We start from the raw sequence: 27,464 nt of genomic DNA, 5'->3' as shown, positions 1-27,464 counted from the left end.
CTCATTTCCCTTGCATCATTTCCCAGGTGGCTGAGCTCTCCGGGCAAGTTCAGCAAATGCGGGAAGGCCTGTACTCTCTGCGCCAGGCTGTCCAGCTCTTCCTTCTCTCCCAGACATCGGCCCAACAGCGAGTTGATCCTTCAGCCTGTGGGTCTTTCCCCCATCCAGATGCTCCGACGACGCCCCTGCTGAGCCCCCTCCGGGTGGACACAGGACTCTCACCAGCTTTCTGCTCCCATAGTGCACCGCCAGCCCCATGCCCTAATGGAGCCTGTGGCAAAGTTCAGTGGATGTGGACCCCTCCAGCTGGGCAGAACTCACCCTGGCCTGGCACGTTTTGGACCCTGGGATGCCAAGCAAGGGATTCGGGGGCAGGATTGCTTTCGCCCACTGGTATTGGTCCCAAGGACCCAGGGAACAACACGCCGATGCCAAATCTGAGCCAAAGAGAGAGCTCTCTGCCCCAAGCTTGTTCCACTACAGATCCAGCGTACCACAGGAGCTCTCCTGAAACCAAACCTTCTAGGACTCAAGACTGTGATTCCTCTGGCCTTGAGATGGTGCTGATTGGTGCTGGGGATGATGGCTCTACCTGCAGTGGGCCCTGCTGGATAGAGGAAGAAGGGACGGGGATATGAGTGTGCTAAGCACAACTGATTACACAAAGATCAGGCACTGGCATTTTTCCGTCCTGGGAATATCAAGGATTAGCCCTTGTCTTATGGGACCAGATGCTCTCCCACGTGAGGGGACAAAGAAAGGTTACAATCAGCTCTTCCAAGGTTGAGCGAGAATTGCAATTGTCGTCACGATGGAGACAGAAGAGAAAGACAGCAAACACCACAAAACACCCCGGAACAGCAAAGCTCCTTTTGTCTCGGCAAAAGCAGAAAACTGCAAGCTGCTGTAAGAGTTTCTACTGTCAAAAGCCAAAACCTGAGCTATCCGAGTGGTTATATGGGGCTAGGGAATACATCCATGTGTCACAGCTTGAAATATGCAAACGTAACCCATATTTGTATATGATTCAATTTTAGATACTCTTCCTTCAGGCAGCTGGATTGTTAGGCATTGCTGTGGGGATAGTGAGTGGACTTGGAGTGGAAACTCCCTCTGAGCATGTAATTTTTAGAATGGGAAGGCAGGTCCAAGACTTTGCTCAGCCCTGTGTAAGAGTGATGCTGGGCACCCTTTTTATAAAATAAAAAGTATGTTTTGAACTCGGATTGTTTAATTTACGAACTGCTGTTGCTCGGATGTTGTCCTTGTGAGGCTCGTGAGCGACCTTTCCCATGCTAAATCACGGTATGTAGAACCACTACCAACAGTTAAACGAAAATCACAAACTTCAGGTGTTAAATATACGGAAAAGGGAGATTCTACCATAAACTTCCCTGCCAATTCAATGAAGGCCACTAGCCAGTCAGCACTGTTGCACCAGGAATTTTAATGGACACAAAAGTTAAGATTTATATTATAAAAAGCTAGCAATGCAGAGGCTGCATTTTAAATAATCAGGTTTACTTCCATTTTTGCCGCTGCTTTTAAAACCCCAAACAATCAAACTACGACTGACAACACTCTGGTAAGCTTATTCTACCATACAGATACATAAGAGGCAAGGGATGTGCTTGCACTTAGGAGGCAAGTGCCAAAAGCTAAAATAGCTCATTAGTCTGTCAACACCCTGTTAAGTAGTAATATTGAACCACATGAGCAGATAGGAACAGATGGGCCTCTATTTTTACAACCCACCTCCTATGGAATAAATCATTCTTTTTTTCATAACCAAGGAAGGGAGATTCTAGTGGAGGATGCCTGCAAAACTGACATCTAGAAATGGCACCAACACAATGCAGAACGAGAGGACCGATAACTCTTATGTCAGCTTGACCTTGGCTCTGCCCACATCCAGTCCTGAGACATTTCGTCATTCCGCCCCAAAGAGAGTGAAGCACAAGAGTCGGTAGAAGCAGTAAGCCATTTCTCACCCAACCCAGAATACTCAGCAGAGAGCTTCTGTTAGCCAAAAGGCTGTGTTTAAGCCCCAGTCTCTCTACCCCCACCCACCCCTTCTCTCTCCAGTGGGCTCTGTGTGTGTGTGTGTGCAAGCACAAAACAGAGTTCCTCTATGCTTAAAAAAAAAGACCCGGGATCGCTGTGTGTCCTAACCTCCAAGGAGGCAAAGTGGAGGAAGCTGCATCAAAAGCAGCAAAGAAAACAGCAGTCCCTGCTGGCGAAAGGAGGGGCAGTGGTGGAGGGGGCGTCCTTTGGTTTGATCCAAGCCTTAGGGCTGGGCAATTTTGGCAGCTTCTGCCTTGATAAGAGCAATCAGATCTTGGTTGATGAGGAAAACAAAGCGCAAGCTGGCAATCTGGAAAAAGAGGGAGGGAGAGAGAAGAGAACTAAATCAATTTGTTCGTATATATTCTGCTTTCGCACCCAATTAAGTCATTAGCCACCTTGAGGAAGTTTTTCTAGAGATCTGCAATGGCAGCTAACTAGAAGGGCTAAAGTGTCTTCCTTCCTGGCCAGGCTCTTATTATAAGACAGCCCTCCATTTAAGGCAGCTTCCCCATCTGAGAGCTGCAGTCTCAACCCCTCTGAAGGTGCCACAAAAGCTGACAGCATCTGGGCTCAACTGAGTCCAGGCAGATAGGCTGTAACCATGGGGTAGACCCACTGGTAATTTGCCCTGGCTATTATTACTAAATTTACAGCCCATATTTCTATCCTTGCCACTTCAAGTAATTCTAAGCAGTTCAATGTTTAAAAAATACACAGGTAAAGCAGAACAGTAGCCATTTAAAGTTCTCAATCCTTTAGTCTAGTTAAGTCCAGAAAACCAAATTAAAAAATAACGCAAGAATAAAAATGATAGATTCAGCATCCATTAGTAAGAAATTCTATTCAATTTAAATCTGAGCCCTAAATTCCCAGCCTACCCATCCTCTAAAAAGAAAACACGACTAGAACAGGAATATGAGGCAATATCTAAAGTCAAACTCTTTCTGCTACAAAGCACAGCCGGCCCCTGCTCACCTCAACCACGGAGTTATTGCTGAGTTTCCACTTGCTGCCACAAAGCACTGGCCGTCCATCAACGTAAATAGGCCGTCGGCCTTCGTTGGCCAAGAAAAAGTCCCCGTTGTTCTTCAGCTTGATGACACCTATGTGCATTTAGGAAGAGATTACGGTGACTTGGACTTTCCCAGGGGGAAGAGAACGAAACCTCAATGGAATGCCACTGGGTCCTAAGCCACATGAATTTAAGCCACAGCCACCAGGCCAGTCACTACCTTTAAAGGTTGACCTTTCTTGAGAAATGGTTCTCTTTTAAAGTTAAAGAGCCGATCTCCCACCCAGAGAAGGTTCTCCAACTCTGCAGCCTGAAGAAAGGCCACCGAATATGGGTAGTCCCCCACTTACAAAGTTATGACACACACCCCTTCCCCAAAAGCTACTTACGACCCGATTTCACAGTTACGACAGATGCACACCCACCCACCCACAGTCATGTGATTGCATTTTGGGCTCTTGGCGATCGGCTCACCTTCCTGGCCTTTTTGTAGCATCCCAGGGTCATGTGACTGCGGTTTTTGATGCCGTTGCCAGTTTGCAACATTTTACTTCCAGTTTCTGACAAAAAATGCCCATTGGATAAAATGGATTTGCTTAGTTACAGTGTTCACTTAATGACGAGGGCAGTGATGGCGAACCTTTTAGGCACAGAGTGCCCAAACCAGAAGGCACCAGAGCACGGGAAACCCGACGACCAGCTGGCTGAGCTGGGGCGACGGTGCATGTGCCCAAAGAGAGCGCTCTGGCATGCGTGCAATAGTTCGCCATCACGGGACTAGAGCATTCATTTGACAACCCCCCCAAAAAAATCAACTCAAGGCGTGCCTCAACTTACAACAGCAATTGGTTGTAAATCGAGGACAACTTACATTGGCTCAATTAGTTGTAAACTAAGGACTACCTGAATGTAATATTTACATGCTGATAGTAAATATGAGAAAACCCATAGAGCTGGCTAGGGCCCTTAGCATTTCAGCAAATACCCCGAAGATTTCATTGGGTCATCAGGATGGCAAACATCATCTCACTTTTGCCCTACTTTCACATTTTAAAGACAGTGGTTTCTCCTAGCAAAAAAAAAAAATTGCTCCGGCATCTCGTACTGTGAAGCCAGTGAATCAGGAACCACAAAGTAATCCTCATAGTAATGCTTTCTTAACCATGGCTGTACACATCTAGCCCAACAAAACATCTTTTTTTCTCAGCAATTCAGAGCCAAGAATCACTTCCGATACCTTGTTTGCGGGAGATTTTCCAAGCAGGGCCTTCCAGTGCCAGATCTACATCAATCTGGTTGTCTTTGGTGGCTCTGCCAAGGGTTATCTAGAAATTAGAGAAAGAATTCACTTTGCGTATCAAAGCAGTCAGGGTTTTGCCAGCTTCGGCAATCAAACTGAATCAGGTGAACTGACCCAGTGCATTGTTTTTGATTTTGCAAATGCTGACTTTTCAGAAAGACCACATGAGGGCATGGAGACGAGCAAAGGTAAGTGAAAAAAAGAAGCGAAGTTCACCACTGTATTGAAAATTACACTCTCTCAGATTCTCAAGTTGTCACTTTGTCACAAAGTAAATCACATAGATACTAATGGTATGTAACAGTAAAGGTAATGGAAATCAGAAACCAATGTTTATTCTCCACTTCAGTGCCAGTACAGTGTTCACTTCCACTGTCTGGAGAGAGAATAAAAAAAATACCAGCATCTCTTGAATTAAAACTGTTCTTCTATCAAAACATTCTCACTGAAATAGCCCAGTCTTCAACCTTTCAGAACACACAAATATGCCATGTAGCTCAAAATCAAATGCAGCTTGATTGTGGCGCTTGATTTGCATTGTTGAAAAATGATTCAACTTCTTCTCCATGATCCAAGCTGGCAATAAGGAGTCCACCTCCTTAGTTTTGGGCCCAGATAAATGAAAAACAGAACTCACCTCCCGGGAGCGCATGAGGTAGCGCACCATCCGTCCACGCAGCACAGCCAAGGTCTGGTTATCAAAATCAGGGGAGCTCATCCCTAGGAGGGGAGAGAAAAAACCCAGACTGGCATGGTCTTGGAAAATGGAGCTGACCAATAGCGAGCTTGGCAAGAGCAAAGTGCCTGGGGTGTTATTTATATAAGCGGTCCCGAACTTTTGCGGCTCCGCGGACTGGCAGTGGGGGGTGAGAGGGGATGATTTTGCATGCGCAACCTAATCCCCTGCATGTGCAAATGGAGCATTACTGTTCTGACCCAGCTCCCCAAACACGACAAACCCTCTAAAGTTACTCAAAGATTCCTTTAATTAGGAGTGCTGGCAAAAAGTTTCTCTCTCTCCGCAGGCTAACAAATTCAGTTGGCCGGAAGATGAATAGTTGTCTGGCACATCTATTCATCTCCCCCCGCCTTGCCCTTTAATCCCCAGAGCTAGGGTGAGGCTTCGTTAGCAGCGGTGGCTCTTCCTTCCCAAGGATCAGCCCACAGATTTCCACTGCTCTCCTCTCCTTTGCCTTCTGCGCATCAGGCACTGGACCCAGCTGTTCCTCCTCTTCCTCATCAGTCACCTGCTCACCTGGGGTTGTTGACTCTCCATCTGAGGGCTGACAGATGGTCCAGGATCCGCCTCTGTCTCTCTCTCTCTGCAAGCTCCACTCCCTCTTCCCCCTCAGAGCTCTCAGGTTGCCTTAATGCTGACCCTGACTCCCACACCTCCTCCTCTTCCTGATTCGGCTGCTGGAAGGGCCAATGGCCGATAGGCAACAACCCTTACATGCTCATCCACTTGCGTGGACAAGTTCACAACAGGCCACAGACTAGTACCGGTCCACAGACTGGAGGTTGGAGACCTCTGATTTATACCATTCCCGTTCCCAAGCTTGGCTTCCATCTACAATGTCCTTCCAAGATTCTCCGGTAGCTCTTTCTACTACAAGAGGCCTCTGCAGACTTTTCTCACCTGTTATACTATCCACCAGCACCTGCCATTTGTGTAACTCTTGCTCTAGCTGCCGAATCTCACGCTTCTGCCTGCGGTCTGCCACAGTCAGTTCTGCAAGGAGGAAGGTAACAACCACACGTTTAACAGAGAAATACGATGGCATTATTTTATAATAAAGGTATCCAAGAAATTCTGGTGTTTGGGTTTTGTTTTTCAAATTCCCTTCCTTAGGTTTCCTATTACCATTCAATCTTAGCAGCATTTTCTTCCCATTTTTACAGGAAAACCAAGGAAAGGCTCAAGAACATGGCAGAAATCAATGGAAGAATCCTAGCATTTTAAGCTCTCCAAAAAAGCTTCTCCCTTCTTTTGGCTCTGCTGCTGTAAGGCTTCTTCTGACGTCAGAGGTTCTTACCAAAAAGAGGTAGAAGGCCCTGTAGCCCTGTTTGCTTAGACCTCAAGCAAGTCAAGTTCAGCCCTACTTTTCTTCCAGTTTCCCAACACAGATTCTAATCCTTTCAGTTAGTATTTCCCAGTCTTTTGACCAGGCCTAAATCAGTCAGAACCACACAAAGCCAATAATGCAAAAACACAGCCATCTGAAGGGGAAGCTTCTTTTCGGTCCATATGTAGCTTCACGTTATCAAACCAAATCTAACTCACCGTGTTCCAACACTTCATCTCGCACATCTCTATAGAAAGGGAAAGGGGGAAAGGATGGGGAAAAAGAGAGACACAGAAGGTTAAGCAGATCATAGAATGCCCATCGATTTACTCCAGGATCAGCTTGGTGTTTGCTTTTGTTCTATTGAAATTCAATTATTAAAAATAATGTATGCATCTTGGGTCAGATAAAGACTCTGCCACTGGTGCAAGGCAGAGAACCTCAAAAAGCAAACAGTTAACAATTTCTAGCTGGAGTTCCCCAGGACAGCCAGGATGTTGGCTGAAGAATGAATGGAACTGAAAGGGCTCTGTAAAAGCTAGTCAATAACTGTCATCAGAACTAAGCTCCATTGTGACATAATTCCTGGACATTCAATCAGTCCGCTGTGGAAGGGAACAGGAGTGGCATCAAATTGTCACTCTAAACACTGAAGGAATGTTTTCCCATCCCCAAGTCGGCCCAGCTGCATCAGTGTCACAATGGTTTATGGCTAAAATAAGAGGGGGGTGGGGAATCTACCAGCTTCTCACTTACTTCAGCTTGCTGTCATCTATCATGTCTTCAGCATCTGAGAAGTTGAGCACCTGATCTCCTTTGGGCAGTGGCTGCACTACAGAGAGGAGGGCACAAGGGTAGTTTAGAATTCAGATCCCAGCCTCAGCCTCAGCCAAGAAATCAGCAGAACCGCCTTTACCTGTTTGATCGTCCAGGAGGTAGTACTGCTTCATGAGCTGCCAATGTGTCTGCAAGACTTTAGCAGTGCGGGAAGGGTAGAAAATCTCTGGGTGTTTGTGCAGCAGATCTTGGAATATATTCAAATTAGGCTGACTAGTCTAGGCCAAGAGCAGAGAGGGAGTGAAAGGAGTTGTTGTCATTACATACCTGTTCCCCCCCAAATAAGACCTCCCTGGATAATAAACCCAATTGGGCTTTTGAGCGCATGCGCTAAAATAAGCCCTCCCCAAAAATATTTAAACACATGTGCAGCTAGTCCCCGCCATTTCCTCTGGTTGCTTCCCACGCAAACAACACAAGGTGAGGAGGCAAGGCCGGAGGGGGTGGGGGGAAAGGGAGAAGGAACATGCCCACACACCCTTACCTAATAGCCGCTCCCGCAACCTTAGCAACTGCACCCCTTGTCATGCTAATGGCTGCCGCCAAAAGAGAGGCAGGCCCAGTGACGTGCAACACAGCAGCAGCCATGAAGTGACCACGCTTGCCACCACCTGCACCTCAAAAATAATAAGACCTCCCCTAAAGTAAGGCCAAGTGCTTATTTTGGGGGTCAAAAGAAAATAAGACCGTATCTTATTTTCGGGGAAACACAGTAAAGTGGTGCTTGTTGTTGTTGTTGTTGTTATTATTATTATTATTGCGAAGGGTCTTAATTGAGCCGTGGTTGCGCAGTGGTAAGAATGCAGTACTGCAGGCTACTTCTGCTGACTGCTTGCAATTTGGCAGTTCGATCCTGACTGGCTCAAGGTTGACTCAGCCTTCCATCCTTCTGAGGTTGGTAAAACGAGGACTCAGATTGTGGGGGGCAATAGGCTGTAAACCGCTTAGAGAAGGACTGTAAAGCACTGTGAAGCGGTATAGAAGTCTAAATGCTGTTGCTATGGCCAATCAGGTTTAAGTTTACCTCAAGCCTGGGCGTGCAATGCATTTGCTAACTTCAGATTTCCTGAAAGTCCATCGCAGGAAGGTTTGGAATGGCACCAATTCTAAAATGCCTCTAAACCTCGTCTATTATACTATCTGTATTAACTGCAGAAACAAAGAACAACTTTCATAAGAAGCTTTTCTGAGCACCGAGAAGATGAAATGGCTATGAGTTATGGGGGGGGGGGGAGAGCAGAACTTAAAAAACTGATACCAAAGGGCTCTCAGAAACCCAAGTGTGCTTTGTGTCAGGTTGGGGTGTGTGACATCCAAGTTTATTGCTCCTTACCGATCCCACTTTGCTTAGCAGTTGTTCCTCTGCTTTGCTGAAAAGCACTTTGCTCTGCATAGACGCAATGGCTTCCGGATGCAGTTGCCTCATTGCTTGGCAGGACAGCCTGGTGAGAATGAAGACAAAGGAACCAAAAATGCATTGGCTTCACTGACAGTGGGATCGTGGTGTCTCCAAGAGTCTCCAGCAGAAAGAACGAAAGAAGAAAAACAAGGCTATAAACTGAATCTCTTTCTTCATTAATATGAAAACAGATTCAATCGAGTCCCAAGTAGTTGATATATGCATCCTGTCCTTTTCAATGGGGGTGGGTGGGTTTGCACACCAGGATTTTCCATGCTTTAGAAAGCTATCCTGATATTTGCATATCCAAAGAAAAGCAAGATGACCATTTCAGGAAAAGTTGGAGATGTCAGAATAAAACTTTCACATTCATTCCAGCACTGATGAACTAGAAACTAATTCTCTCAACTTAAAACCATCTCCCCTCTCAGTCATGTTTAAGAATTTCATTATTTTTCTACTGGTAGGATTCCAGTCTTTAGTGCTACATGGTTCGAAAAATCTTCTTTACCTTAGAAAAAGCAAATAAAATATGGACTGGGAAATATAACATTCAAATACGTATTACAGTGATCAGGAATCATTATTCATCTCTACTATGAAGACACGCTTATTCAGAACAAACATAACTGCATCAATATTTAAGCTGGATGTCAGGCCTGCAAGTCATCTTTTCTTTTGGACCTCAGGCCTGCCACACTTTCTATTATTCTACTATGCATTTTCTATTGTGGGAAAATGGGAGGGGGGATTGTACAGAGTTAGATGACATGTAGCCATAACAAAATTATTTCTAGAAAGCCAAGGTCATCCTTTGTCTTTGCACCTCTGCATCTGACTGGAACTGGATGGGTGGAAGCTGCCAGCATGGCAGTGGAAGAATGGACATGTGATGGACTTGTGGGTGTGGGGGCAAGATCCTGAACTTTCAACTGGGTGGGAAAACCGGAACGCCTTCAGATTCGTGTTTTCCCAGATGTGCCAACATGGCTCTCTTAATAAATTGGAACTTTGAGGAATCATTTGCCTTGGAATCGGATAACAAGGCCATGCATCAGCAGGAGCTAGGGTTGCAAAGGAAGCAGCCAGCAGGAGCACGAATAGTTAAGGGTACTGGTGTAAGCAGACGAGGCCTGTTGCTGGAGACTCTTTATTCTCTCTTCGGCTGGAACACAGTAAGCTTGCTTCTTCCTCAAAGAAAGAGGAAAATTTAATTGCTTGATCCAATTTGCAAGAATCGGATCGAGCAGCCAGATCTCACTCCCCTGGGGTATGGAAGAAAAGATCTCGGTTGGCAATGGCACCTGCAGCAAGCTGACATGGCACCCAGGGGATGACACATGTGCAGTCGCATCTATTTGTCATCTCTTCTCCCTGTCGACAGTCACGAGAAGTGGCAGTCAACACTGCTTCTCAACAACTGTGAAACTGCACATAAAATGGGAGGAAGGCTGGGAACCCTGTTCATTCTTCCCCCACATAAGGCTCGATGAATCCTCACTGGCGTTTCAGGGCTTCTCTTTCCGCCCAAGAGAAACTAAAGGAATAGCAGTACCAGCTATAGTGAAAGGAATGGGGAAATCCCTCGCCAGGCAATCACTTCCATATGTGGCAGAGAGAGAGAGAGAGAGTCCTAACATATACTTTGCCATATTCATGGCCACGCATAACCCTTCATTCCAAAGCTCTGCTTGAAAGTAGGGCCCGTGAAGTCAAAACAATTCACTTCCAAATAAGAACACATAGTAACGGTACCCAATATTTTCGCCTCTGCAGACCGGCAGTAAAAGGGATGGTTTCACACCCGTGCCTGCTGCTTGCACAAATGGAGTTTCACACACTTGTGGGCTTGCCTGCTTGCCCCCTGCTTGCGTGGCCCTATTCCCAACAGGCCATGGGCTGGAACCGGACCACAAACCAGCGGGCTGGGGACCCCTGACACGTAAGATCTCCACAAATGAAAGTTCTGTGGAAACTAGACCAACCCACATTTGTTTTCAGCATACCAGGAGGTTTGCCTCCACTAAGAGAGTGATCTGCTTTTAGTCCCCCACTGGTAGTGGCTCAGGTTGCCCCCTGCCTAATTTTGGAAACAAGAGAGTGGGAGCCTTCACCATAGCTTTGCTCTCTCCCTTTGAGAATCAGGTGTGTGTGAATATGACGAAACCTACTTGGAAATCACAGGATCATAGAGGAGCGCGTACCACCGCTCCTGGATTTCTCGCAGATTAAAGCGACAGCTGAACTTCACTCCCAGGTGCACAGATGTCAGGTCATTGGTCTTCAGAGAGAAAGAAAAAGAGGTCTCAGTTCTAGGGTCGGCAAAACAGCCAGGTTTGGAGCAAATAGAGAAAAAGAAAGAAAGAAAGAAAGAAAGAAAGAAAGAAAGAAAGAAAGAAAGAAAGAAGGAAGGAAGGAAGGAAGGAAGGAAGGAAGGAAGGAAGGAAAGAAAGAAGGAAAGAAAGAAAGAAAGGAGGGAGGGAGGGAGAAAGAAAGGAGAGAGGGAGGGAGAGAGGGAAAAAGAAAAGAAAGAAAGAAAGAAAGAAAGAAAGAAAGCAGGGAGAGAGGGAGGGAAAAAGAAAAGAAAGAAAAAAGAAAGAAAGAAGGAAGGAAGGAAGGAAATAAAGAAAGAAAGAAAGAAAGAAAGAAAGAAAGAAAGAAAGAAACTATATCGGCTTCCAAAACTTTGAACTGGAACAGAACCCATTGGAGGATAAGGCAATCAAAAACTGATTACAAAAAATTGCTGGGGAGGAATGGATGTTTCCAGAAAAATCAATATACCGTATTTTTCGGAGTATAAGACGCACCGGAGTATAAGACGCACCAAGGTTTTGAAGAGGCAAATTAAAAAAAAAGTTTTTGCACTCTGCCAAAAACAGCCCGTTTTTTGTGAAAATGGGCCCGTTCCCCCCCACAAGGCATGAATAGCCTTTAGGGGGCTTGCAGACTGCTCCTGGGGGACGGGGGGGGGGACAAGCAAAAAATGGCCCATTTTTCATGAAAACGGGCCCTTTTTTCGTTAAAAAAATGGCATGGATAGCCTTTAGGAAGCTTATAGAATGCTCCTGGGGCTGTGGGGTGGGGTGTAAAATTGAGCAAAAACCCGGCCGTTTTTCGCTCATTTCTGCCCTCCCCAGCCCCCAGGAGCTCCCTGAAAGCCTTCTACAGGCTCTGCACGGGCGTTTTGGTGAAGGGGGTGGGGTTTCAGGAGGCAAAAAATGCTGTATTCAGTGTATAAGACACACCCAGATTTTCAGCCTCTTTTTTGGGGGAAAAAGGTGCGTCTTATACTCTGAAAAATACAGTACTTCTGCAGCTACGGTGGACTGAGTCAGGCCACTGGCCAATCTGCTTCAATACTGGTTCTACAGGTAATCCTCGATTTATAGCGTAATGGTGCCTCCCATTGTTTTTGTTAAGCAAATGCAGTGGTTGTAAAGTGAATGCGGCAATCCTAAAGCGAATCCATTGTTCACTATGGAGCGTTTTTGGTGAAAACCGGAAGTGCTGGGTATTGGAAAAAAATATGGTAAAATGCAAATATGTGACCATGAGACACTGCAAATGGCAGACAATGCAGGCCAGCTGCCGAGTACCCAACATGCGGTCCCCCAGTGGACCTGGGGTGGGGGCTCCATCATAGCTTGGTTGCTAAGCAACTGGTTGTAAATTGAGGACTACCTGTTCTAACTGGAAGAGGCACACATTAAAAAGATTCAGGACGAGGGTGAGAATGGCCTCCAGATGTATTTGAAAGAGAATTGCTTAGGAGCCCCAGGTAAGCTATTCTAGTTTTCTTGGCCTCCAAAGGATTTAAATAACCTTTCTGAGCCACGGTGAATAATCGTCTAGGACATGTGTTCTCTAACCCTAAGCTCATTCCACTACCTGAAGCACAGCATTGATCAGCAACAGATCATCGGTGGGTTTCCAGCGGCCCAAATCCTTGGTGACCTGCAAGGGCTGTTTGCTCTTCTTCATCCGTTTGGTGAGGCTGGGATTTGGGGCGGGGCTTGGAGTGACAGGGGTTGAGATGGACTTGGACACCTGAAGAGGCAGAGTGGGAAAGTGAGACAGAATCACAACAGACACAGCAGATAGAGAAGCCAAAAACGCTCCGGACAGCTGAAAAATAAAATAACTACATTTCACCATGGGCTAAGAGATCTTGATCCTAGGCCAGAGTTTCTTAAAGTGCAGTCCTAGGAACACCCCCCCCCCCAAGATCTTCTCAGGGCAGGGGTGAAATCCAGCAGGTTCTGACAGGTTCTGGAGAACCAGTAGCAGAAATTTTGAGTAGTTCGGAGAGCTGGCAAATGCCACCTCTGGCTGGCCCCTGAGTGGGAAGGGAATGAAGATTTTGCAGTATCCTTCTCCTGCCATGCCCACCAAGCCACGCCTACAGAACCGGTAGTAAAAAAAATTGAATTTCACCACTGTCTCAGGGGTTTGCAAATTCAAAATGATTTTCCAGCTTATGCTGAAAAATTAAAATTCCATTAAACAATGGGAAGCAATAACAGCAGTGGATGTGAATAATAATTTTGAATATGGTAAACATTGGCAAACATGATCCATACAAACAAAAGCTCTTTTGAGGTCCTCAGTTAAAAATGGAAAGAGGTCTTGAGAAAGAAAAATGTAATAAATACCCCTCTAGGCAGAGGGAGATGAATTCTAGCCAAGACAGGCTGTGAAGTTTTAAAACTATGGCAGTCTAAACCAGATTCTCCTGACTTATAACTCAGTCTGAACACTCCAGGTAGCTATCAGCCTTTGATTAAGGTCTAATTGCTCATCTGAACTACCTGTAGCAGTAGCAATATCAATTGCACTTAGATTTATATACCGCTTCACAGTGCTTTTACAGACCCTCCATAAGTGGTTTACAGAGTCAGCCTATTGCCTCCAACAATCTGAGTCCTCATTTTGCCCACCTCGGAAGAATGGAAGGCTGAGTCAACCTTGAGCCTGGTGAGATTTGAACTGCCAAATTGCAGGCAGCCGGCAGGCAGCAGACGTAACCTGCAGTATTGCATTCTAACCACTGCACCACCATGGCTCTTATCTATGTAACACATCTGTCAGGCTATTGTCAGGGACAGTTTGACTTGTCAAACCAATCAAGGCCATCTTGACATGCACTCTGTTTGTCCCACTCAGAGATAAATCATTGCAAGAGATGGCAGGTTTCAATCCAGGAAATCTGGCCAGTTGTAGCAAGATGGTGAGAAGGAACAGGGGAAGATTATTTCATCTACTCAAAGAGTCTTCTTCAGGCCTTAAATTCAGAAGGCAACCAGGAAGTGGAAGCCTTTGGATTCCTGTTTTCTTACAAGGACAGGGGAATCTAACTTTACCTGGCGGATTAGCTTATTCCATGAAAGAGGATTTCAAACCAGCTCAGCTTTTAGAACATGTTGTCAGTTACAAAGAAACAAAAGAAGCCACTTCTAAAGAAACTGCCAGTCAGACTTACAAATGAATGGGGGAAAAAACAAAACTAAAAGGTTAGGCACCATTATTTCTCAATATGTATCTACGTATTTAAGCTATGCACGGATATTTTGTACTGGAATGTGGATTCAATAAAAGGGTCATAGTCATGTTTACCGTAAAAGTGTCTTGTGTGCGGCATGGAGAACAATAAGAGGATTTCTTAAGGCCTTCTCCCAGTGAAAGACAATGATGCAGATCAGCCACTGACTCACCTTTTTCTTTTCACTAGAAGATGGCTCACTGCCAGAGCAGCGTCCCGGCTCCACCCCGCTGGGGCCTTTGGCCCGGCTGGATGATTTGGCAAGGCTGCTTTCTACCAGCTCATCATCAAATTTCTTCCGCTTGATGAACCTAGAATGGTGAACATCCGCATTGCCGTAATCTCACGGAAACAGCTACCCCCTTCACTACTTTCTTTAACAACAGGGAGTAATGGGTGACTTCAGTGGACATCTTTTCACTTAACAGGATTGTGGACCTTTTAAGAACAGCCTAAGCTATATGTGCATAGGGCATAATTAGTCATAATAGGTCAACCAGCATTTTAACAACTGTACCTTTTTTGGGGGGGGAGACACATTGCACAATTATCCTCAGTCACTTGGCAGATTAATATACAAACCACATGCCATTATTTTACTGACACATTTTTGCAGTAATTAAGAGCAGCCATTATTTCCAGTTAGTCTTAATAAGCATTTGAGACTAAAATTGTTGATGTAGAATTCTGGTTAATGCTGACTGTAAGTCGTACGTGTTTCAGGTTAAAACAATACATTTAATCAAGGGAAAGCTATAAACTGTGGTTAAGAATCTGTACAGGATGTGGGATAAAATGCTCTGAGGAACTTAAATGCATTACATGAACATGTTTGTAGGCAAAAGGTTTCAGACATATTTTATTTAATTTCTATGCAATTCCACAAGAACAGATCTTGTTTCTTAGGGCAGTAGCATCTAGGCCATTTGCCCCCATGAAATGTATTGAAGAAAAATCAAACACTGTTTTCTAATCAGCAAGAACACAATTATTCTCTTTGCTTTTATAGAAATAGCAATTAGACTTACATACCACTTCACAGTGCTTTAACAGTCCTCTCTAAGCGGTTTACAGAGTCAGCCTATTGCCCCCAACAATCTGGCTCCTCATTTTACTGACCTCGGAAAGATGGGAGACTGAGTCAACTTTGAGCCGGTAAGAATTGAACTGCTGGCAGTGGGCAGAATTAGCCTGCAATATTGCATTCTAACCCGTGTGCCACCAAGGCTCATTTTATGTTCAAGAAGAGACCAAATATGGTCACTTCTGATATATTTTGTAATTCCCAAGATTCCATCCTTTCTCTCGATTAAAGGAATACCAAGGGGAACTGCTAAGTTTGGCTGGAAAACCAATAGGAGACCACAGTTTGATTAGACAGCCTGTTGCCAACCTCCGGACTTAATTGGTGCAAATTAAAAGAAAGCAAAATGCTTTGTGATGCTCCAAAAGTTGCAACTCCCATAGGTTTTACTCAACATGACCTCCATTTTAAACATTCTCAGAAAACAATGGCTACATTGCATCTGCATATGAAAAGAATCCAGCCTATTTAGCTATACCTTAGCCCTCGTTTTCCAACAAGCACCATATTTCTAAATTTCAAATTCTCAACTCTCCAAACTAAAGGTACCGTATTTTTCGGACTATAAGATGCACTTTTTTTCTCCCAAAAGGGGGTGAAAATGTCTGTGGGTCTTATAGACCGAAGCCACGTCCACCTGCTGACCATTTTTTGACCTCCACGTGCCCCCTTTTCAGGGGAAAACAGGCCTGAAAAAGCCTTGAAAACGGCTCCAAAAAAGCCATGAAAACGGGCCAAGAAAAGCTTCAAAAATAGGCCAAAAAAGCCTCAAAAACGGGCTGAAAAAAGCCTCAAAAATGGGCCCCCAAAGCCTCAAAAATGGTTAGAAAAAAAGGCTGGCAAAGGGCCAAAAACAGGCCCCCAAAAAGGGCTGAAAATAAGGCACGCAGAGGCCAAAACCCTTTTTTTGTTGTTTTCCTCTTCTAAATTTAGGTGCGTCTAATAGACAGGTTCGTCTTATAATCCGAAATATACGGTATGTTTGAGAGCCGGATGTCCTCCTTTTTCTGGATCACCTTCCTTCCAAACCACATTCCTCACAGTACCTGGATGAGCTCCGTCGTTTTGGAATGGCGCCCGATACTTGCGATGAGCTCCTTTTCTGTCCTGCTAGAGACTCTTCGTCTTCGGAGCGGCTAGCTGTACCCGACGCCATCGGCCTGGAATCCAGAGTGTCTGCCACAGAGACAGGAGCACAGATTCAGTGCCTAGTGGGAACTAGTTCGGATTGGATCCCAAGTTGCAGCCATGTCTGTTAGGTAGCTGATGCAGAGGGAAGCAAAGGAAAGCACTTTGGCGCAAACTAATGATGGGTTCGTCTCTAACCAGCAGTCTCAGAAGTCTAAAAGAAATTGTATGCAGGTAGTCCTTGACTTACAACAATTCATTTAGTGACCTTCAAAGTTACAACAGCACTGAAAAAAGTGACTTATGACCATTTTTCATACTTATGGCCTTTGAACCATCTTCATGGTCATGTGATCAAAATTCAAATGATTGATGACAAATGATTCATACTTATGACTCTTGCTGTGCCCCAGGGTCATGCGATCCCCTTTTGCGACCTTCTGACAAGCAAAGTCAATGGGGAGGTCAGATTCACTTAGCAACCGTGTTACTAACTTATCAACTGCAGTGATTCACTTAACAATTGTGGCATGGAAGGTCATAAAATGGGGCAAAACTTACTTAACAAATGTCTCACTTAAGAACAGAAATGGTGGGCTCAATGGTGGTTGTAAGTTGAGGACTACCTGTAGAGTATATAACTTAAAAGTAAGTTAAGCCCCCGCTTTATTCTAATATATTTTTGCTTGGGAATATATTATTATGGGTTTCAGAGGAAAATATTCTAATCTAAGCAATATGCCCCGCTACTACAATTAGTATTACATAGAAGGCATTTTCCATCGTGACGGTTTTCGTGGAAGATAACAGTGGGCATAAGCATTTTGTTTACTGTTCTGCTTGGTTGCCAAGAGCAGCTACAGCCCTTGTTTAGCAACCACAATTGGTTCTAGAGAGGGATCTTGGAGTCCTAGTGGGCAACCATTTAAATATGAGCCAGCAGTGTGCAGCAGTTGCCAAAAAGCCAACACAGTTCTAGGCTGCATAAACAGAGGGATAGAATCAAGATCACGTGAAGTGTTAATACCACTTTATAATGCCTTGGTAAGGCCACACTTGGAATACTGCATTCAGTTTTGGTTGCCAAGATGTAGAAAAGACGTGGAGACTCTAGAAAGAGTGCAGAGAAGAGCAATAAAGATGCTTAGAGGACTGGAGACTAAAACTTATGAAGAATGCTTGCAGGAACTGGGTCTGTCTAGTTTAATGAAAAGAAGGACTAGGGGAGCCATGATAGCAGTGTTCCAATATCTCAGGGGCTGCCACACAGAAGAGGGAGTCAAGCTATTTTCCAAGGCACCTGAGTGTAGAACAAGAAGCAATGGGTGGAAACTAATCAAGGAGAGAAGCAACTTAGAACTGAAGAGAAATTTCCTGACAGTTAGAACAATTAATCAGTGGAACAGCTTGCCTCCAGAAGTTGTGAATGCCCCAACACTGGAAGTCTTTAAGATGTTGGATAGCCATTTGTCTGGAACAGTATAGGGTTTCCTGCCTAGGCAAGGGGTTGGACTAGAAGACATCCAAGGTCCCTTCCAACTCTGGTATTGTATTGTATTGTATTGTATTGTATTGTATTGTATTGTATTGTAATTATAGAGACTCAGTCATTAGGTGAAGTGGTTGCTAAATGAAAATCACTTATGACTGCACTGTGTTTACAATTTTATTTTAACTTTCCTTTGCTTTACATTGTCAGAAGGATAAAGCCCCAAACCGTCTGGCGAGCCAAACAGAACTCCAGAACTCTTTTCACAAGAAAGCCAGGTAAAAGGGCAAAGGTTATAGTTCTTTCCGCTCAACTCCACCACCCACCCCCATTCATGCCCTTTGGAATGCTCAACCTGGCACTGGGATAATTAACCAGAATTGATGCTTGTGTTTATATTCACTGGAGAGGAAAAAATTACAAGAGAGCGCACAGGTACTCCTTGACTTACGACCGGTCGCTTAGCGACCTTCAAAGTTACAATGGACCTTCTTTGGGGCTATTTACAACCAGGATTCAAGATTCCAATAGTTGGGCCCCAGTCAGGTGCCTGAACTTTGGTCACGCTCAGCAGCACCCCACAGTCCCATGATGTTTTGCAAGGGTTTCTGCTGAAAACCCGCCCTTGCTTCCAATTTTCAGCAAAACTGCACCCATAATGAACCACGGGTCACTTAACAACCAGTGTTTGTTTAACTGCAGCTGCTGCTTTACAACTGTCACAATTTACAACAGTGATGGGCCAGCTCCACTACAGTTGTAGGTTGAGGATTAACTGTCAATCAGGCAAACAATGAAGAATAAGCACTGAAAGGAATGGACTAGTCCAGTGTTTCTCAACCTTGGCGACTTTAAGTCCTGTGGACTTCAAATCCCAGAATCCCCCAGCCAGCTGGCTGAGGGATTCTGGGAGTTGAAGTCCACAGGACTTAAAGTCGCCAAGGTTGAGAAACACTGGACTAGATCTTTTGTTTGCCAGTTGATCAGCAACTGCTTAGAACAGGGGTCCCCAACTTGTGGGCCAAGACTCACTACCGGGTCGTGGCCTATTTGCAACTGGGCCATGTGAGTGGTAGGCCAGCATGTGTGCACAACTCAACTCACACGGCCGCAGTCCTACTCGTGTGAGCACCGGTGCTTGCAGCCCCACTTGTGTGAGCGCTGGCACTTACAGTTCCTCTCATGCAAGTCGCAGGCCACTCACACAAATGCACACACCTGCCCCTCTCACAAAACCATTCCCTCTCCCCCCCTCCTCCCATGCCGGGCCGCCAACCTGGAAAGGTTAAGGAATGCTGGCTTAGGAGGTAAAAGAAAATTCTTAGTGTGGAAACTAATCAGGGCCCCCTCAGCGTCAGGCAGAACTGGGCTGGTTAACTTGTAGTTAGTGCTTTTTAAGGACCTCACAGTGCTCTAGAGCAGTCTTTTTCAACCATTTTTGTGCAAAGGCACACTTTTTTCATGAAAAAAATCACGAGGCACACCACCATTAGAAAATATTTAAAAAATTTAACTCTGTGCCTATATTGACTATATATAAAGTAATTCTCCCACGGCACACCTTACACTATGTCACGGCACACTAGTGTGCCGCGGCACAGTGGTTGAAAAACACTGCTCTAGAGAAAAGCTGCTCAGGAACAGAGAGGTTGTTTAGGCCAGCAGCCCCCAACCTTCTGGGCACTAGGGACCGGTTCTGTGGAGAGAGGTTTTTCTGCAGACCAGAGGGAGTGTGGTTTTGTGTGCTGCATGCATCCCATGGATGGGGATTTCCTTGTTTGCATGGCCCAATTTCTGGCATGCCGTGGACCAGTGCCTGTCCACGGACTGAGGGTTGGGGACCCCTGGTTTAGGCAAACTCTCCACTCGTGGGGAGGAACAGAAAACAAATGGGTCAAGCACAGCTCAAAGCATAGTGACCAACTGTAATGGTGAACAAATGACTAAGAGAAAGACAATCATAAATCCAGGCATCAGTCGCAAAGTTATTTTTTCATTGTAACTGCAAATGGTGACTGTCACAAAACAAGGACTATATGTACACTAAGTTTGGAACTCAGTCTTTGGACCAATCATTATCTTTTAACTCAACTTTTTTCCAGTTTTATTGTTGTAATATTAAAATGAAAGAGTTCCACAAACACCATCTTGAGTTCTTAAAAAGAAAAAGAGCGATGCTCTTGAGTTACTCCTGGTGACTTCATGGATACATGAAGTTATTTATATTTGAAATGTTGCTTACTTGGCAACAGTATGATAGCAAATTGCCACTTTTCTTCTTCCGGGGTATTTTTTTCAATTTCCTGTTTTATTTTTGGGACAGCTTTGGGACAGTCTACTTGTTTCCTATCCAAGTATCAACCACACTAAGCTTGTTTGGTATTTCAATATCAATTTGTTGGTTGGTTTAACAGTTGCTGCCACTTGCTGGGCCAATTAAAAGGAAATATATCAAGCTCAATTCCTGATTTTGTTCCTGTTATTTCCTCGATAGGAATAGAGAAGTGGTTTGCTGTTGCTTGTTTAACTTGTACAACTGGGGGATTTCTGGATAATGGATGTGGATTCGACTCGGGGATTTCTCCCATCCACCCTGCTGTAACTCCCAGAAGAAAACTAGGATATCAATATAATACAGAATAAAATGATACAATATTCAGGCCCAAAGTGGTTTAGTGCTGTGACATCTGCCTCTTTCTGTATACAAAGTAAAATTACTAACATGACACCATTCCAATTCTGGATCAAAAGAAATACCAGTTCCCAGCCCTACTTAAGTCGCTGCTTCATCCCATGATTTAAAAGAAACACGACAAAATAAACAAATCAATATGATAGTGTGATCATCTTTGCTCAGAACTTCAAATGCACTGATCTAGTTTTGGGTAACTCCCATTTTTATATTGGGGCATTCTTCTTTTAATCACCTGGAGCCATCCCAGATGTATCAAACATCGATTTATTTGTGAGCCGTATGCAACGAAATTTCATTTTAGTAAAGGTAAAGGTTCCCCTCACAAATATGTGCTAGTCATTCCCGACTCCAGGGGGTGGTGCTCATCTCTATTTCTAAGCCGAAGAGCCAGCGCTGTCCAAAGACGTCTCCGTGGTCATGTGGCCGGTATGACTCAACACCGAATGCGCACAGAACGCTGTTACCTTCCCACCAAAGATAGTTCCTATTTTTCTACTTGCATTTTTACATGCTTTCGACAAGTAACGGGAGCTCACTCTGTTACTGCCGACCTTTCTGATCGACAGGCTCAGTGTCTTAGCCATTGAGCCACCACGTCCCATAATTTCATTTTAATATATGCCAATTAGTGTACATTCAAAGTGACAATACAGTTCTTCTAAGTTTAATGTGATCAAAGATTATAGGAACTCATTGGGAAGACATCAGGTTAAGAAAAGGACTGGTGTGATGAAAACAGACATCCCAAAGCAAAGAATCTTGTTCAAAATGTGACAGGCTTCCCTAGTTCAATGCCTTCCAGAAGTTTGTTCCTTATGGGAATTTGTGATCCAACGTATTTAGAAGACAAAACAACTGGATCAAAAACAACAACAGAATGATGCACAATTAATGAAACCATGCAAACAAGGCGAATTAAATCAGCCCAAGCGAATCAGACTGGTAGAATTTCGCCCCCAAGGGCCATAGAACCAAAGGAAAGGGGGGGGGAGGAGCGAAAAGTAAGGCGCTTGCGCAGTTCTAATCTCTTCGCCTTTTTGCGCATGCGCCCCCCGTCCGCCTCCCTCGTTTGTTTCTTAATCAAGAAGCGAAGCTGTTCTCTCTATTTAATCTCAACCGATCTGAAGAAGTTATATAAAGTCTGTAGCGGCATTACCTCACCATTCCCAATCGTTACGATAACGACAACGACGACTCCCGCCTCTCTCCAACGTCCATCTCGCAGACGCGAGAAAAAAAAATCCCAATAACTTCCGGGGAAAGAAAAAACAGGAAAAACGAGGCAAGTGAAAGATCAGTTCCGGTTTAATTGACGCCTAAGCCCGAGAGCCGTGTGGGGGAAGCGGCCATCTTGGTTAAGGTCAGCGTTCCAGTACTTCGACTTGTCCAGAACATGTAGAAACCTCATTGCCCTCAACGAAGACCTTTTTCGGACATCGCGATTTCAGTTTATGTCATTCGTTTCCTGATGTACCTGCACACCTTCTGATTGGCATGAAGTTTCGGTCTGCCACAAACATTTAGATTTAAAAATGCATTTTTTCGGCCTTGTGGGTGGAAATACGATGGACGGAGTGCAGGCAGGACGGTGGCTTGAATTGCTATAAGATGGTATCCAAAGAAATGAGTGGTATAATGAAATTTGGAATATGGCAACAAATGATAAATTAACAACAGAAATTAAATTTAGAAAGGGATGATTAAAGTAAACAATTATAATGAAATATGGAGGGATTTTATAAAATCATTGTTGGTGGAAGGCAAAGGGAATAAAGAATATATGTTGTTTTGGAGGGAATAAGGGCACAATTGGAATATATTGTATATCGAAAACATATAAGAGGAAGGAAAAGGTCTCCAGAAGGTGGGGATGCACAATAATATGTGTTTTTTTTCCTTTTTCTTTTGTCTTTCTCTTTTTGTATTCAGTTGTATATGTACTGTTTGTATTATTTTGTTTAAAAATAAAAATTGCTGTAATAAGAAGGATCAAATAAATCCATGCCAGTCTCCTTTTGGTTTGATAGCGATGTACAATTGTTAACAGAAGTTTGTGTTTCTGTCTCTTTGAATATTAGTTGCAGAGGATTAGTTGCGTTGCTTTTGGGACTCCTTGAAAAAGTAGCAGTTAGGTGCCAGAAGACATTGCATTAGTTAGTATCTATGCATTATTTGGAATTAAATGGTCACCAAACCTCAGTCCAGGCATTGGATGGAGGAAATTGCTGATTCTGGGATAATTGTGATTAGTATTTATATGCTAGTGTTGAAGGGACATAGTGACACAAATCAATCTAGATTAAATAGCAAGGACAAATCTTTGCTATTCGCTTTTGTAGGATTTGCTTGTGCTAATTTTGCTATAGTTAGGAATTGTTAGGAGTTAATTCTGTAAATCTCGCTTGTTAAGAATTGCATCCTTTGTTATCTAGTTTCTCACGTCTCGCTTCAAAGCTAGGCACATCTTTGGAGAGTACATAAGAAAGACAGAGCATGGAGTTACCCAGGAACATCCTGCTCCATAGAACACACAAGGACAAGGGATACTCTGTAAGATAACAGAGACAGGGTCTTGAACAAAGAAACCTTGGTAACCTTTGTCTCTGATTGGGTAAACTTTGTCTCTAATGGGGTAAAAATGTGTATGACACCCTGGGCCACTCTCGCAGTGGTGTGGCTATTCCTTACATGCTTTTTGCTTGTGTGTTTTGGAAATAGTTTCACCCAGTTCTTTTTGCTTTGGCCAAAATAAAAAGCTGCTACTATTGCAAGCCTCATCTCGAGTCTCACTCTTTTCGGTATCTCCATGACTCTGGAAACATCTGGGACCTTACAGTGTGTAGGTATATATAATATCTATATGTGTGTTATGTATGTGTACCCTTTTGAGAGCAGGTAACAGAATTTTATTTTTAATGTGTGCCAGAGTCTCACAGAAAAAAATGACAATAAAGGTTATCTAATTGGAAGCAAACTGTTTATATTTATGGCACAAACATAATTAGCCACCACAGTTTCTGAATAGATGGATCATTAAGTCTTGGAAATTGTGATCATTAAGCAAGAAATGTGACTCAGAGTTACATTCATTTTATGTCATGTGTTATAAAAGGCTGTGTTAAAGTTTGGGACTTTGCAGTTCATTCAGAGATTACAAGTCGATGTCTCTTGGCCTGGGAGCAGTCCCCATGGTGTGGTAATTTGGGTACATCTCAGTCACCAAAATGCCTTCGGTAAGTCTTTTTTAAAATTGATTGATTAATTAATGTATAATTGATCTTTATTTTTAAAAAAGACAGTGGTATTGTACAGCAATTAGAGATGTAGCAAAAATATTGATGCCACAGCAAGAGTAGAAATGTTCTTGCTTTGTGTTATTGTTAATGAAAAATGAGTATAATTTATTATGAATAAGAGTTATAATTATTATAATTATAATTACCAACTGGTTTATGTGCCAAGACTCAACATGTTGGTCAATTTAATTTGAATGCCTACCGCAACATACACACAGAAGTGAAATTGACTACATCATGTGAAGTGATAAAACCATATTCTGAAATTGTACTGTCATCAATTGTTTAAACCTGCCCCAGAAAAGGAAAACAACCTTTAATGAACTAAAATTTTTGATATAATTGCATTGCAAGAGGTCCATATAACTAAATGACAGATCCAGACCTTGGAATATCCTAGATTGGGTAAACTTTACACGGCATTAGCTGATCAAAAGAAAAGAGAGACAAATGGCTGCTTGAACGGAGAAGTCTGTGAAGAGCAGCTGGATCTGGCGTGGTGGTGGTGGTGGGGTTTCTTGAAAGACTTTTGTAAACTGATGATTTCCTGTAGGGAAGACTGAAGAGAAAGTTGGTTTGGCACGGCCATAGGATGGCAGTTCATGGTCTGCGCTTGAAATTTCCTTCATAAGCCCGGGAGTGGAAGAAGGCGATCTGTAAAGGCTGTCCCAGAGTGCAGATAGCAGTTCAAAGTAAGTGAGGAGTTATTACAGAGAAGCTGCAGGAGTCACCAGTGGTTTAACAGATTCCTGATCTTGGTGGAAGGTATTTTTATTCCAAAACAGCTCAAGAGACTAAGGGGCTCAAAGAAGGAGTGGGGTGGTTTTTTCCCCTTCTATTCCTCCCCTTTGTAGCTGCAAGAGGAACACGCTGAGCGAAGGCTGGAGACTTTTTTTCTTCTCTGAACTGTCTGAGGAGCTGAATCTAAACTTAATTAGTTAACACAAGCAAGTCAGGCTGTAAATAACTCTGATTACATGGATGTCTTCAGGGGGAAATGAGTTAACTATTGAAGGTTTGAAGAAGAAAAAAGCTGACTTATGGCAGTTCATTTTAACAAGTCTGTATCTTGTTAATTTGTATCTGGTTAGTTTGTGAAGGAGTGACATCTACTGGCGAAATCTGGAATCCCCATCCCCCCCGCTATACCTTAAGAGAAAACAACTTTTGGTGACTATACACCTTGGATAACAAGAGACCTGACTATTGGAGAACATTGATGTTAATCTTTGGACTTTATTAAAAGAAATATTTGAAGAGAGAGAAAGAAAATTTACCGGACCAAGGGGACTCAAAATATTTATATAACTACTTAATTCAGGAGGGTCATATGTAAGGTTGAACTTAAAGGTTAGGAATTAATGTTATAATACTACTATCAAAGGTACATATTGTTATTGTCATTGGTATTGTTATTGCTATAAGATTATTAATTCCACCATTTTGGATTGATTGAATAATTAATTAAGGACATGGTTTGATTACAATATAATCAATAACTATAAGGAATTCACTCTTAGAATTTACTCTTAGGTTAATAGAATAGATATATAGAAATATAGGAATATTATAAGTGACATACATATATACATACATACATACATACAAAGATACACACACATATATATGCTGGTCTTGTATTCAGGTCTTAGAATAAATGTAATAAAAGGAAGGTTGGAGAAGGAGGAGAAAAAAATGGAGGAACTGAGTTCTAGGCTGATCTAGGCAAACAAAGAACTTGAGTTAACAGTCCTCACGTTAGAATCGGAGAAAGCGGCCCAATTTCTACGGTTTCAGAATGTAAAGGAAGAAAAAGCCGAGGATTTACCAGACATGATGGCAGACCTTATGGCAAAGACTTTGGAAAGGATGAGATAGCAAGTGAGATCGATGAGACATACAGAATCCAGATAAACTACGCAAAAAAGAACAATCTTCCGAGGGAAGTCCATATAAAGTTCGTTAAAAAATCAATACGCAACGAGGTGCTGAATAGAACAAGAAACGATCCTAGTACATAATCAACAACAACTAACAGTCCTAAAACAGATACCAAGGAGAATCAGAGAACTAAGAAGGTTCTATCAATTTTTAACATCTGTGCTGAATAAATACGAAATTAACTTCAGGTGGTTGATGCCGGAGGGTATACTGGTAACTTGGAGAGATAGAAGATTCAGAATAGACACAGTGGAACAAGTGGAAGATTTCTAAAATAAACTGGTTGGGCAGGAGGATGAAGGAGAACTGTTGGAAACAAGGATGCAAGGTTACAGGGCACAGAGAAGAAGAGAAAAGGAACTAGCGGAGAAAAGAAAGGGGAAAGAAGTTGTTTTAGAGGAAAAAGGGGAAGAACCAAGAGAAATGAGAGAGATAAGGGCAACAAGAAGCACACGGCCTAAATACACATAGAATTATGTCAGGAGAAATCAAGATTCTATCATTGACTATTAATGTCATCAATTATTTTAATGGCGTAAGTGACCATAGAATGGTACAAGCTAAAGTGATGATAAACTGTTGATACACACATACAAATGTACGTACGTATGTCAATGTTGTAGCTTTTTAAAAAGGATTTTAAAATAATTTTATTTCTTCTTTTCTCTCTCTAAAAAGCTGGGAAATTCATTAAAATAGATTTTACTTATGCCTTGTCCATATGCTGCTGAGATTTAGTTCTTATTTCTTCACAGCATCCTCTAGGACTGCTGCCATTAAACCTCCTTCAAAGCTTGCAGCTTTTGTTAAACTATTATTATAGTCCTCTTTTGCTTATACAGAATTTTCTCGATATTTAGGTCAAGCAATTTGGAAAAAGCAGCTACGACAAGAACAACCTATTTTGCACTAAGTTGCTATCAATATTTTTTTTAAGAGATCTGGATTTTTAATTATAGCCATTCCCTAGGTTTACACTCTGTAAAAGGTATTGGTATTGATTGACTCATATATTCATGAAAGATAAGGCATTTTACTTATTTTTCTTGAAAGTTTAATCCTATGATAACTGCCAGGCTTAATGTTCAAAATAATTAAGCTAAAGCCAACTGTGGGAGTGATAGTTTGTTCTTCAGCTAAAAGAATCAGCTGGCATTATAAAAATTATATAAACCTAGTTGATAAGAACAAGTTGTGGGTTCTATATCGCTGAACTGTACATCTGCTAAAGTAAACCATCAAGAGTTGGGATGCCATACTAAAGTTGTATTTCCTAAAGCATCAATAATGAACTTGTCAACAGCTTTGCTTCCTGTGCTATAATAGCAAAAGAGAGGTGTGCTTGATAAATTTAAAGAGATCTAGTGCTATCACAAAATAGATACAATGTAACTTTATACATTATATTATGTATTATATATGTCATATAGCCTAGCAGTTAAGATGCTGGGCTTGCTGACCAGAAGGTTGGCAGTTTGAGTCCCAAGTACCCAGTGATGGGGGTAAAATACTCATCTGTGATTCTCAAAGCATAATCCTTAGACAACGGGTGCTCTGCCTCAGTTTTCCCACATTCACTGACCAAGAACGGTTCCTGTCGAGTTGCCT

At 43.1% G+C, this 27,464-nt stretch overlaps 2 protein-coding genes across 3 annotated transcripts in view; one reads left to right on the top strand and one right to left on the bottom strand.

Annotated features, from left to right (window-relative positions):
- The window catches only part of KCNH3 (potassium voltage-gated channel subfamily H member 3), a 78,305-nt gene extending 76,366 nt beyond the window's left edge, over positions 1–1,939 (top strand). Inside the window, exon 15 of the mRNA XM_032210658.1 lies at positions 27–1,939. Coding sequence (XP_032066549.1) covers positions 27–638 — 612 coding nt within the window. The 3' untranslated portion in view covers positions 639–1,939. The remainder of the gene's footprint in view (positions 1–26) is intronic.
- MCRS1 (microspherule protein 1) lies at positions 1,428–21,863 on the bottom strand. Of its 2 annotated transcripts, none has more exons than XM_032210659.1 (14): positions 21,776–21,863; positions 16,354–16,483; positions 14,396–14,534; positions 12,573–12,731; positions 10,853–10,962; positions 8,616–8,724; positions 7,362–7,500; positions 7,202–7,277; positions 6,664–6,692; positions 6,019–6,111; positions 5,017–5,099; positions 4,317–4,404; positions 3,043–3,170; positions 1,428–2,374 (listed from the first exon to the last, which is right to left on the bottom strand). In XM_032210659.1, exons 2-14 carry the CDS (start codon positions 16,461–16,463, stop codon positions 2,288–2,290), a joined length of 1,350 nt encoding a protein of 449 aa, XP_032066550.1. In that variant the 5' UTR covers positions 16,464–16,483; positions 21,776–21,863; the 3' UTR covers positions 1,428–2,287. The 2 variants fall into 2 exon arrangements, with proteins under 2 accessions (XP_032066550.1, XP_032066551.1); XM_032210660.1 differs by having other exon boundaries at positions 16,354–16,570; positions 21,776–21,854.
- Between the last annotated feature and the right edge of the window lie 5,601 nt (positions 21,864–27,464).

Source organism: Thamnophis elegans, chromosome 2 (genome assembly GCF_009769535.1).
Source record: "Thamnophis elegans isolate rThaEle1 chromosome 2, rThaEle1.pri, whole genome shotgun sequence".
Lineage (NCBI taxonomy): Eukaryota > Metazoa > Chordata > Lepidosauria > Squamata > Colubridae > Thamnophis > Thamnophis elegans.
This window is presented reverse-complemented; position numbering and strand designations above follow the sequence as displayed.